The sequence below is a fragment of the Mastomys coucha genome, unplaced genomic scaffold (assembly GCF_008632895.1).
Source record: "Mastomys coucha isolate ucsf_1 unplaced genomic scaffold, UCSF_Mcou_1 pScaffold22, whole genome shotgun sequence".
Lineage (NCBI taxonomy): Eukaryota > Metazoa > Chordata > Mammalia > Rodentia > Muridae > Mastomys > Mastomys coucha.
The window spans coordinates 58,431,537-58,443,976 of record NW_022196905.1 but is presented as its reverse complement, the minus strand read 5'-3'; the positions used below and the strand labels follow the sequence as shown (position 1 = coordinate 58,443,976).

At 41.6% G+C, this 12,440-nt stretch overlaps 1 protein-coding gene across 7 annotated transcripts in view; it reads left to right on the top strand.

The window, feature by feature from the left end:
• The window catches only part of Rfc1 (replication factor C subunit 1), a 66,823-nt gene that overhangs the window by 7,834 nt on the left and 46,549 nt on the right, over positions 1-12,440 (top strand). For all 7 annotated transcript variants that reach the window (XM_031342411.1, XM_031342414.1, XM_031342415.1 and 4 more), the window contains 2 exons: positions 8,955-9,080; positions 11,928-12,003. In XM_031342411.1, the coding sequence (XP_031198271.1) occupies positions 8,955-9,080; positions 11,928-12,003 (202 nt within the window). The remainder of the gene's footprint in view (positions 1-8,954; positions 9,081-11,927; positions 12,004-12,440) is intronic.

Below are 12,440 nucleotides of genomic sequence, written 5' to 3'. Positions count from 1 at the left end.
CGACTGTAAAGTAGCCTACAGAAATATAGTGTTTTACTTTATTATATCATAGGTCTGTTTTTGGTTTGAACATAGATAGTTGAAGTTTGATATTTTTGGATTAGAAATAATTTGTGAAATGTTAACCTCTGGAATGAGAACAATCCCAGTATGTTAGCCGTGGTAAATGTCAGAATTGTGAAATAAATCAGGCACAATCAGTCTTAGACATTAGTTATCCCACTTTAGCCAGTGTGAAAAGAGACCTTACTGTTTTAAACTTGAATTGGACAATAATTTCCATGTTGTACTCAGCTTTTTTTTTTTTTTTAATTTTGTAATTTTGGATCAGGGACCTGAAAATGTCTATGATGAGTGTTTAAGAGACTTTATTGTATGCTCTGAATTTTTCCTTGTCACCTGATGATGGTGGTGTACTTCTTTAATCCCGGCACTTGGGAGGCAGAGGCAGAGGCAGAGGCAGAGGCAGGTGGATCTCTGTGAGTTTGAGGCCAGTGTGGTCTATAGAATGAGTTCTAGGACAGTCAGGACTACACAGAGAAAACCCCCAAAACAAACAAACAGGCACTTTTTTCATCGTCAGGAAGAGGAATAGTTAGTCCTGCTTTCTCTTCCTGGCTGGGCTTCATTTTTTCTGCTCAGCTTGTGTTCTCAGAGAGCTCTGTGAGAGTGGAGGGGCTTTTGTTTTGTTTGTGTTCTTTTCTTTCCTGTGTCAGTTCTTCTGAGCACTTAGCACTGATCCTGGCCTGTCCAAGACGTTGAGAAGTATTTAGTGGTGGCCGGAGGGAAAGGGAATCTGGAGGGACATTGAGCAGTTTTTTTCCTGGAACCTGTTACAGTTGTGTGGGTGTCCTGTGTAGTCCTCTCTCCACTTATGTAAAGACCATGCTTGGTTAGCTCATGGTGTCCTCCTCAGGGAGTGCTTGAGGCAGTGCTAGACTTTGCTAACTAAATGTCTGCTGTGTGTTGTGACAGTTTTGATTTCTAAAAAAAGTAATTTGTGTGGCTAAAAGCCAATTTTGTAGGAGAGGAAATGGCCTACTAAAAGTGAAAGTTGTTTTTGTCTTTTATAGCCACAATATGGTAATGCGACACAAGAATCAGGCATATAGATCTAATATAGAAGATACATTTTAATAATTTAGTTCAGAATAACACACAGTGCTAATTTAATATCTTTGTGTGTGTGTCCATCCCGAGGAAGACCCCTGGCATCCTGTTGTTTCTGTCCACCATATTCTTTTGAGATAGGGTCTTTCACTGAGTCCCCGAGCTAGCCAACCCCCGCAGTCCTCTTGTCTATGCTCCCATCTCAGTGCTGGGGTTACAGATGTGTATGTGCACTCGTGCTTGGATCTTTGTGTGGGGTTTGGGGATTTGAACTTAGGCCCTCCTGTTTGCATAGCATGCACTCTTACAGCTGAGTTATCTCCCCACCCTCCTCTTACATTTTCTTTCTTTCTTTCTTTCTTTTTTTTTTCGAGACAGGGTTTCTCTGTGTAGCCCTGGCTGTCCTGGAACTCACCCTGTAGACCAGGCTGGCCTTGAACTCAGAAATCCACCTGCCTCTGCCTCCCAAGTGCTGGGATTAAAGGCATGCGCCACCACTGCCTGGCGCATTTTCTTAAACCAAAAAGCAGCAAGTATAGTCACAGCAAAAAACCTAATCAAGAATTTCCTAGGGGAGGGGTACGGGACAGGTCTTGCTGTCTAGCCCTTTCTGGCCTGGTACTTGTCCGTAGCCCTGGCTGGCCTTGAATTTGGTAGTCCTGCTTTCAGCTTCCCCAGTGCTGGGTTTGCATGTATGTGCTGCCACGCCCAGCATAAGAGCATTTAGCAATTTGTATGTCCCCTTGCATTGTTTTGTTTGTTTGTTTTTGCTTTTTTGAAATAGGGTCTCACTATATAGTCTTGTCTCACCTGAAATCTATTGTATAGACCAGGCTGGCCTTGAACTTACTGAGATCTGTCTGCCCCAATTACAAGGATTAAGGATGTGAACCATTACTGAAAAGTTTTTTTTTTAAACTTATTTATTTATTTTTGTTTGTTTGTTTTTTCCAGACAGGGTTTCTATGTGTAGCCCTGGCTGTCTTGGAACTCACTCTGTAGACCAGGCTGGCCTCAAACTCAGAAATCCGCCTGCCTCTGCCTTCCAAGTGCTGGGATTAAAGGCATGTGCCACCACTACCATGCAATTTATTTTTATTTTATGTGTGTGGATGTTTTTGTCTGAATGTGTGTCTGTGTACCATGTGACTACACTGCCCTTAAGAGGCCAAGAGGTGTAGGGCTCTCTGGACCTAGAGTCACAGATGGTCGTTAGCCACCATGTGACTGTTGAGAACTTACATCCTTTGGAAGAGCAGCCAGTGCTCTTTGGCACTGAACCATCTCTATTCCATTTAATAAATTTTTAGTTTAAAAAGTAGTGGGCCATCCCTAGTGGTGCAAGCTATAATTGCAGCCACAGAAAGACAAAGCAGGAGGGCCACAAGTTCAGGTCCTGCTTAGATTACAGAATATATTCAAGGCTAGTCTGGACATTTTAATGAACCTTGCCTCAAAGATAAGAAATGGGCTGGGAGTGGAGCTTAGCGGTAGAGTACTTGTCTAGCATTGGCAAGACCTCAGGTTCAAGCCCCCTGGCTGTAAAAAGTTGAAAATTTATAATTCCTAGTAGAAAAATCTGATTTGAATGATTGCCCAGGTATTGTACTATTGTAACAATGTTAAGTTGTATTTGGTCAAGGGGTGGATATTAGCATCAAAGTGCGTTCTGCTTGGGATGGCCAAGACTGGTTTGTGTTGTTTAGATGTCTGTTAGATGAGAGCTGAGTAAAGGCTTCACTCTAAAGTTGACTGGACATTTACTGATGAGATTCATAAACTCTGGGTGTTCAGATACTCGCCATACTGTTTCTCTGACACATCTAGAAAGACCACAGTCACTTCTGGATCCTGCATAGCTGGGATCATTCCTGCCATTCCAGACATGCATGCCCTTCCTGTTCCAGGCACCGATCCAGGAAACTGACCTGTGTCACTCCTGAGATGCCCTGCAGAACACCTGTTCTGAGCTCTGTCTTTTAACCCTTTCTAGTCTGTTTGACTCATTCTTTCACCAAATGTTCTACAGTTTTCTAGGCCCACCCTTGAATTTCAATTTCTCTCTTATTATATTTTATTATATTATTTATTATTATATATATATATATATTTGCACATTGGTGTTTTGACTGCATGTATGTCTGTGTGAGGGTGTTAGATGCTCTGGAACAGGAGTTAAAGACAGTTGTGAACTATCATGTGGGTGCTGGGAATTGACCCTGGGTCCTCAGAAGAACAGCTAGTGCTCTTAACTGCTGAGCCATCTCTCCAGCCCTTATTTTTATATTATGTATATGTGTGCATCTCTGTAGGTATGTGCTTGTGAGTTCATGTGCATTTGCAGAGAGCTCAGATCCTGCTTGCATATTTTTGTGAAGGCTTAAAGCTGACTTACTAGTTTTGCTGCATATTGGTGAGCTTTGCTGGGTGTCTGTGTTTGGGAGGAGGTGAGAAGCTGAAGGCCTGGTTCGGGAGCCAAAGTGTTGTAAAAACATGTAACAGCATTGTCAACAGACAGGAGTCTGTCTGAGCCGAAGCGATCATTCAGTTGATACCCTGCTCATCTGGAGTGTCCAAGCCTTGTGGATAGAACCCATAGATGTGTTGCCAAGCTTAACTTTTGATGACTACCACCTGATGCCCTGGTAGTCATGGTAAGGCCTGGTTTAGGTGGTGTCCCTTAGGTCCTGTGCCAGGTGGCTCTCTTGGCCTTATGGTTGCCATTGACTTCCCACAGATTGTGTTTCAGTCTTTATATACTCACTTTTCTCCAAAGGAGCCTCACAAGGGCCTTTTTCTCATGAAGGGGTGCTCGCTTTGCATCTTGAGTCCTCAAGGACTTACCATCCTATAAGTGTCTAAGATCAAATGGGTCAAGGGGAAAATTGTTAATGGTGGAGTATGTCTGGTTTTGGATAGTCCTTATCTTAGAGTTATGGGATAGTGACTAGGTAGTATCATCACTAGGTAGTCAGAGTAAGTGATGGGATTTGGAGATGGAAGACCAGAGTTCAGTTTCAGAGGTTTTAGGTATGCCATCTGAATTGACAGAAGGATTTTCTTTTTTCTTTTTTCTTTTTCTGAGATTTTCTCTGAGAACCCCTGGGTTTCCTGAACTCACTTTGTAGACCAGGCTGGCTTCTAACTCACAGATCCATCTGAGTAGCCCTGGCTATCCTCACTTTGTAGACCAGACTAGCTCCCAATTCACAGAGATTTATCTGTTTTATCTGTTTCTGCTTCCCAAGTGCTGGGATTAAAGACTGTGCCACCACTGCCTAGCTTTTAGAAGGATATTCAGAGGCAAGTGACATAATGAGGGAACTAAGGGACAGAAAAATGAAGTAACTCATTCAAAGTGTCCTTCTAGTAAGTGTTGCATTTGTCAAGACCTTGTTTTGTCTTACCTGTTCTATTTCCTCATCTGAGATGGGGACATGTTCTGATTTTATTACCCTATTTAACTGTTTACCTTACAGGCTCATCAGTAGACATAAGTCTCTGTTCAGTTGTTGCAAGTAAGGCATGAGAAGTGTAGTTTTCAGAATCTCTGCCAAAATTAACTCATGCCAGTTTTGCCTGAATTTTTTGTCTTGCTTGAATTTTCCTGTTTTTTAATCTAATATTCACCAAGGAAAAGGGGGGTGGCTACACTTAGCTGCTCTCTCCTCCCGATTCTCTCTTCTCCCCCTCTTCCTTTCTGCTTGGAATTCTCTATGTAGAGTAGGCTGGCTTTGAACTCATAGACATCTGCCTTCTTCTGTCTCCCAAGTACTGGCATTAAAGATGTGTGCTGCTATGCATAGCTCCTTTATACTTTCTTAAGATTTATTTTTAAAGATTTATTATTATAAGTACACTGTAGCTGTCTTCAGACACACCAGAAGAGGGCATCAGATCCCATTACAGATGGTTGTGAGCCACCATGTGATTGCTGGGATCTGAACTCAGGACCTTTGGAAGACCAGTCGGTGCTCTTACCCACTGAGCCATCTCACCAACCCAGGATTTATTTTTAAAAATTATTTGTGTGTGTGTGTGTGTGTGTGTGTCTGTGTCTGTGTGTCTGTGTGAGTACGTGCATGTGAGGTCAAGTCACCTGGGAGGCCAGAAGAGGGTTTTGGATCCTGGAATTACAGGCAGTTGTGAGCCATAAGATATGGGATCCAAACTCAGGTCCTCTGCAAGAGCAGTATATGCTTTTCCATCCCCTATCATTTCTTTTAGAAATGTCATTATTGAGCAAGAAGGCATATGCATGTTTTGTTGGTATTTATATTTCTTTAATAATTTCCCTATGATTAGCTTTCATTCAGTTTTCTGCTTAGTTGTCTTTTATTGATTTGTAGAAGCCTATTTATATATTTCTTGTACATATTTTTGTTATGATATCTTTTGTTTCACTTTCTGTAATCAGAATTTTTAGTTAACTAGTTTGAGTTATGGACTCTCTTACTCAGGTCAGACTGGCTTTGAACTGGTCCTCCTGCTTCCCCTTCCTGAATGCCAGCACACCTGCCTTTATGTGGTGCTGGGTTGGAACCCAGGCCTCCATGCCTGGTAGGGAAGCGCTCTGCTCACTAAACCACATGTCCCCTCCAACTCCCTGTTTCTGAGACAGGGACTTAACTCTTTGGTGGCTTCTGAGAGGGATTACAGGTAAGCATCACCGTGCCTGGGAAGTCTGCTTTGTGGATGCTGCTTGAACATCGTAGTAGTCTCTTAGAAGGTCTTGTCAGTGTCAAAATTGTAAAAGTCAATTTAAAAAATAATTTCTTTTTCTTGGGTTGGCTAGATTAATTTTTGAGAAAAGGCACTTGCTGCCAAACCTGTTGACCTTAGTTTGATTCCTGAGACCCATGCTATGGAAGGAGAGAACTGAGTCTTGAAAGTTGTCCTGGGACCTCCACAGATGTGTGCCCATGTACATATTCACGCATACAGAAGAAATAAATGTGAAAAAAGAGCTAGTTCCTTTTTAACTCGCTACTCAGCAGAACTTTCACTGGCAGCTGAGAGGCCCTTTATTTGGTGTAGGACTTGGCTTGTTCTGCATTTCATTAAAGGCGCTGAACACCTGCTATGCTAGACTAGGAAGTGTTACTCCGGAAATGAGCTGACATCACCCTTTGTAAGTCAAGTTGCTCACTGTGCATATTTATGCGTAAGGCCTCACTGTCTCTCAGTGGAGGCAGTCCTACACAGGTGATGTGATAGCTTCCGTGCTAGTGAAGAGTTTGCCAAATATAGACTTAGTGGATATTAAGATAGATGAGGGTGCTGTGACTTCTCTACCTTTGTGCTGCCATCAGTCTGGGGATTGAGGAGGAGGGTGGAGTAAGAAAAGAAGGCCCGTGAGCAGACAGATGCAGGCAGACTTCCTACACATGCACGGCTGTCCTGCCAGTTGCTTCATTCTCAATATTTTGATGTCTTTAGTCTGTGGTGTAAAAAAAAGTTGAAAACCAGTACCCTAATTATCCTAGTTTTTTTGTTTTGTTTCTTTTTGTGCATATATGTGCTATGGTATAGGAGTGGAGGTCGGGACAGCTTGTGAGAGCTGGTTCTTTCCTTTCACTGTGCAGGCTTCAGGGGTAGAACTGAGGTTCTTGGGCTGACAGCAGCTGTCTTTACCCTCCAAGCTATCCTGCTTGCTTCCTAATTATTACCTTAGGGCTTTGCTGGTTCTGTGGAGTCACTGGCATCATCCCTGTCCTTTTCTTTTTCTTTCCTTTGTGTTTCTAAGAAATCCCCATTGTTTGAATGAAGAATCACTGTACCATGTTAAAGAGTGAGACTGGTTAGAAATTGTCATTTCCTTCAGAAGCAATAAAGTAGTCAGCCTCAAGCCCAGTTCTTGGCAAATTATACATAAGACTGTGATTTTCTTTATTGTCCCATTCTTCACTACTTGACACAGATGTCTCTTTAGGAGTTTTATAGCCAAGGGCTATAGACCTATTTTATTCACTTTCTTTAAAAATTTATTATTATTATTACTATCATCATCATCATTGTTTATGTGGGAGCACATATGCCATATCTATGTGGAGGTCAGAGGACAACCTGGAGTCACTTCCTTGTTTCTACCTTTCCTTGGGCTCCATAGACTGAGCTCAGCTTTTCCTTGCCATTACACTGGCTTCCTCTTTATGCACTTATTTGTTTATTTTTGAGACAGAGACTCTTGTATCCCAAACTAGTTTGGAACTTGCTGTGTAGCTAAAGCTGGTCTTGAACTCCTGATGTTCCAGCCTCTACCCCTTGATTACAGGCATATGCCACCAACCTGGCAGCAATACTTTGTAAACTTAGATTTAGTTACTAAATTAGAACCTTTTATATAGTGGGAGATCTGGAAAGGAAGATTTGAGATCCTATATCTTTGCTTATAAATAGTTTATAGATGGGATATTTTAGTGATGTGAGTGGATAATACACAAAATGAAGTGAAGTTTTTTGCTGAGCCAAAATGATAAGAGATACATATTTAAACTTTATAAAGGGTAGGTATAATGAATTGCACTTTGCTTATCAAAAAACAGATTGAGATACTGATGAATTGTCCAAGATCACACAAGTAGAATGAACCTAGGCTTTTTGATTCTAAGGTTTGTTCCTTTCTATAGTTGTTTCTTCAAAACTAAATTAAGGAAAGGTAGGGTTTGGGTATGTGGTACACACCTATAACCCCAGCCCTGGGGGTGAGGGCAGAAGCAGGTGATCTCTTATGAAGTGGAGGCCAGTTGGGCCTACATAGTGAGTTCCTGTACAGCTAGGGTACATAGTGGAATCTTGTCTCAAAACCAAATAAAAATAAAACAAAAGGGAAGGGATGGACAGTATGTATGTATGTAAATAATAAGGAAACTGAGTGCTTTTAATGTTCAGTTATATTGTAAAGTTTTTGTATGATTAATTCAGTTTCTGTAGTTTAACCTGTTTTTGTATGATTAATTCAAATTCTGTAGTTTAACCCAGGGTCACATAATGAAAGAGCATATTACAGTAGGCACTAGTCTTTCTCGTTAGAGTTTGAGAAGAGTTATGTAGAGAACAATCTTTCAACATTCTCAGTTTCTTAGAATGATCTGGACTGTAAATCCTGTGGCTGTGTGGTGCTGAGCGGGGTCTTCTCATCTGCCTGTGCTGATGACGACATCGGTGTGTGCGTTTGCAGTCACTGCCTGCTGCCTACCTGTTAGAGCCTTGCTGTCACTGTCAAAAAACCATTTTAAAAATGGTTTATTTTTTTGTGTGTATGTGTGTATACCTGTGTGAGTTTATGTGTACCACATGCGTGCAGGTGCCTACAAAGGCCAGAGGGCATCTGACCCTTTGGTGTCAGGTAGTGGTTGTGAGCCATTTAACCCAGGTCCCTTGCAAGAGCAGTAAGTGCTGTAACCACTCATCCGCCTGTCTCTTCATACCATTAATTAATTTTTTTTTTTAAGACAGTGTTTCTCTGTGTAGCCTTAGCTGTCCTGGAACTCATTCTGTAGACCAGGCTGGCATCAAGATCAGACATCCACCTGCTTCTGTCTCCAAAGTACTAGGACTAAAGGTGTGTGCCACTACCACCAGGCAAAGATTTTACTTGTTTATTTTGCCTTGTTTTTGGTTATATTCTGAAGATTAATATTATTTTACATTAGAAAAATTGTTTTTTAATTCAGGTAATTTTATCAGATGGCTTTCCTTATAAAAAGGATGCTGCTGAATATAGATGACCTTGCCTTGGAGAGCTGACTAGGGTAAAGACCAGTTTGAGTAAGGTTGTCCTGTTAGTGACTGGAATTAGAATGTTACATATTTAATATTTACGTTTCCTCTTCTGTTTTTAGGATATTCGGAAATTCTTTGGGGTTATATCAAGTGGAAAAAAGCCTGTAAACGAGACAGTAAAGACTGAGAAGACAAAACCTTCCGAGGGAACTGTCAAAGGAAAGAAAGCAGTAGAGGAAGCCAAGGTCAGTGTGCACACCGAGTGTGTATGTGTAAGCTGTCCAGTGAGCGCCGTGCGCGCCTTGGAAGTGCCGAGTGCTGTAGTTAGAGATTCAGTTCAGTATATCGAAGAGGTAGAATGTAACAGGCTAGTCTGCCTAGCTCTATAGTTTGCTGCGTTCAGGCCTGTTGGCCCCTCCCCAAGCTCCTTTTTTAGTTGTTAAAACTTTGCATTTTGGTCTGGAGAGTTGGTCAGTGACTAAGAGCACAGGGTGTTTTTCCGTATGGCCCAGGTTCGATTTCTAGCATGTGGTGGCTCACAGCCATTTGTAACTCCACTTAACAGAGTCTGAAGCCTTTGTCTGTCCTCCATGGGCATCAGGAATACACATGGTGCACAGACTTATATGCAGGCAAAATACCTATATGCATTAAAAACAATGGTAACAACAACAAAACAGAACCAAACTAACAAATCCTTCCTAAGATCAAAATTTGCAACCTGTGGTAGTGTAGCACATTCTGGAAAGATGAAGAGAGTGTGGTAAGAATATCTTGAGTTTGAAACCAGCCTGGGCCTCAAAAACAAAACAAACCAAACCAACCAAGCAACAACAACAATAAAAAGCAAAAAAAAAAAAAACAAAAAAAACAAAAAAAAAAAACAAAGCAGGTTTGCTCATGGAGACATAAAAACCTATCCTCAGGTAGATGCTGTTAGACTCAGGACAGAGTCATTCTCTGTCTCTTGGACCCAGAGAAAGCCAGCTGTGCTCCTGTAGAATGCAGACAATGACGGCAATTGTGTATCTGAATGAATGCTGTTGCACTGTATTTAAATTGTAAGAGGTTTTATAATTCTGTAAGTTAATTTATCAGTATTATATGCTATATATGCATATCTTTATCTTCCACAATTGATTGTAATTTTGATTTTAACAGTTAGGTGTTTTAAAGAAGTTAGAAGGAAGAGCTATGTGGTGGCAGCACTCGTCTTTCTAGCACCCTGGAGGCAGAGATAGTTGGATCTCCAAATTTAAGGCCAGCCTGGTCTACAGTTCTAGGACAGCTAGGGCTGCATAGAGAAATCCTGTCTGAAAAACAAAACAAAACAACAACAAAAGAGCTCAAAGAAGAATGTTCTTTAAATTCTGTAAACATATCTGGTGCTCTTCATTGCTCACTGGAGAACGGAGTTTTCTTCTAATACTAATATTGCAACTTGCATTTTCTTTTTTTTTCTTTTCTTTTCTTTTTTTTTTTCTGAGACAGGGTTTCTGTGTGTAGCTCTGGCTGTCCTGGAACTCACTCTGTAGACCAGGCTGGCCTCGAACTCAGAAATCTGCCTGCCTCTGCCTACCAAGTGCTGGGATTAAAGGCTTTTGCCACCACTGCCCGGCTTGGTCTGAGATTTATTAATCTTAAGAAATTCCATAACCGATAAACTCCACTTATGGTCAGTTAGAACTGTTCTTTCTAGCTAGCCAAAATAGTTTGAGTCAGGACTGACCACCATGCCATACTGTGTATGGGCTCATTGTGTTTTTGTTTTTTTAACAAGCTAGCCCTGAGAAATGTTTGAGGTTGTAGCTTTCAGCTCCTGAGACTGAGCTATAGTCATGATCCATCAGTCTTGGAATGTACTCTCAATAAACCAGCCCTGCTTAACTGAGACTGGAGTCTAAATGGTTTGTGTGGCAATTCCTGAACCCCATTATAGACCAGGTTGGCCTTGAACTCACAGAAATCTGCCAACTTCTTCCTTTATGTATTTGGATTGAAGGTGTGAGCCAGCATGCTTTGCTGTTCTTTTAAGGTTTATTTTTTCTGATATGTATGAATCTTTAGCCTGCATGTATATCTGTACCCAGTGTATGTGCCTGGTGAGCAAGGAAGAGGGCGTCAGGTGCCCCACAACTAGATTTACAGATGATTGTGAGCCACCATGTGGGTGCTAGGAACCAAACCTAGGTTCTATGCCACAGCAACAAGTGTTCTGATTGCTGAGTTACCTTACCAGCCCATGAGCTTTTTAAATTTATGTCTTTTGTCAAATTTGGTACCTTTTTGCTATTGTTCATATACTTTGTTTCGTTAAATCTGTGTCTTTCTGAGACAGTCTCTTGTAGCCTAGACTGGCTTGCAACTTGCCCTGTAGCTGAGATTGACCTTGACCTCTGGTCCTCAGGCTTCCACTGAGTGGAGGTTACAGGATTACAGGTGTGAGCTAGCACACCTGGTCACTCTTAAATTACAAATACATAGATTGTTAGTAGTGGAGGTCTCTAGTCTGTGACCTGTTGCCTCATTGCTGTGGGACTTTTGAGGAAGTATGGGGTAGAGTAGAGTGGTCCTTATGACCAAGAGACAGAAGAGGAAGAAGGAAGGGTCCTCTTCTCCCTTTAGGGCCTTCCACTGGGCTCCACCTCTGAAGGTTCTACCACCTTCTGAGGTAGCACTACCCTGGAGACGAAGGCATTCAGGGACATGCAGGATCTAATAAGCCTCTTGACCCTACAATGTCTGACATCCTTTTACTCTTTGTTATATGTGGGTTAGTTTTGAGTGGATGGCTGAAATAGCGTAGCTTTTTCTGTAAGTCTCCTCTCCTGATGCAGTTCAGCAAGAGCATTCCTGATGTTTTGGGCTAGATGAGTGTTGTGTTACGTGATGCTAGTACTACCCTTTTGTACTCTAGATGTTATAAAACCTCTGCCTCCCATTTTGTGATAAACAATGTCTCTAGATATCAACAGATGTCTCCATGGGGCACAATTGCTTCATTTGGAAACTACTAAGCCCAAGTCTAATGAGAATGCCGGGCTTGAGTTGTACAGGCTTCTTCTGTTCTAATTCTACCCTGCCGTCTACAGGTTAATAACTCCAGTAAAGAGGATGCCTCCAAACCAAAGCAGCACAGCAAGAAGAAGAGGGTCATCTATGACTCAGGTAACTTCCCTGAGGACTTTAAAGGCTTATAAGTTTTTATTTCCCTTGTAACTGTATTTTCTAAACTGATGTCTGAGACACACAAATCTCATTAATAATTACTGTGTGAGAGAGCTCCAGTGGGTAGTCCTTGGAACAATTGTTAACGGCAGAGCTACAGCACCTAAATATTTTTAATGTACTGAAGGTTTGTTTATGAGGGATAAGAGTATGTAGCAGGTCTCAGATTTACTGTGAGCATGGCTTGCTCACCCATCCATCCATCCATCCATCCATCCATCCATCCATCCATCCATGCATCTATCTATCTATCTACCTACTGGAGAGATCAGATTCAGGACCTTACATGTGCTAAGCAAGTGTTCTGCCTCTGATCTGTATTCTTGGCCCATATTATAAAAAAATATTCCCATCAAATTTTTTTTTTTTTTTTTTTT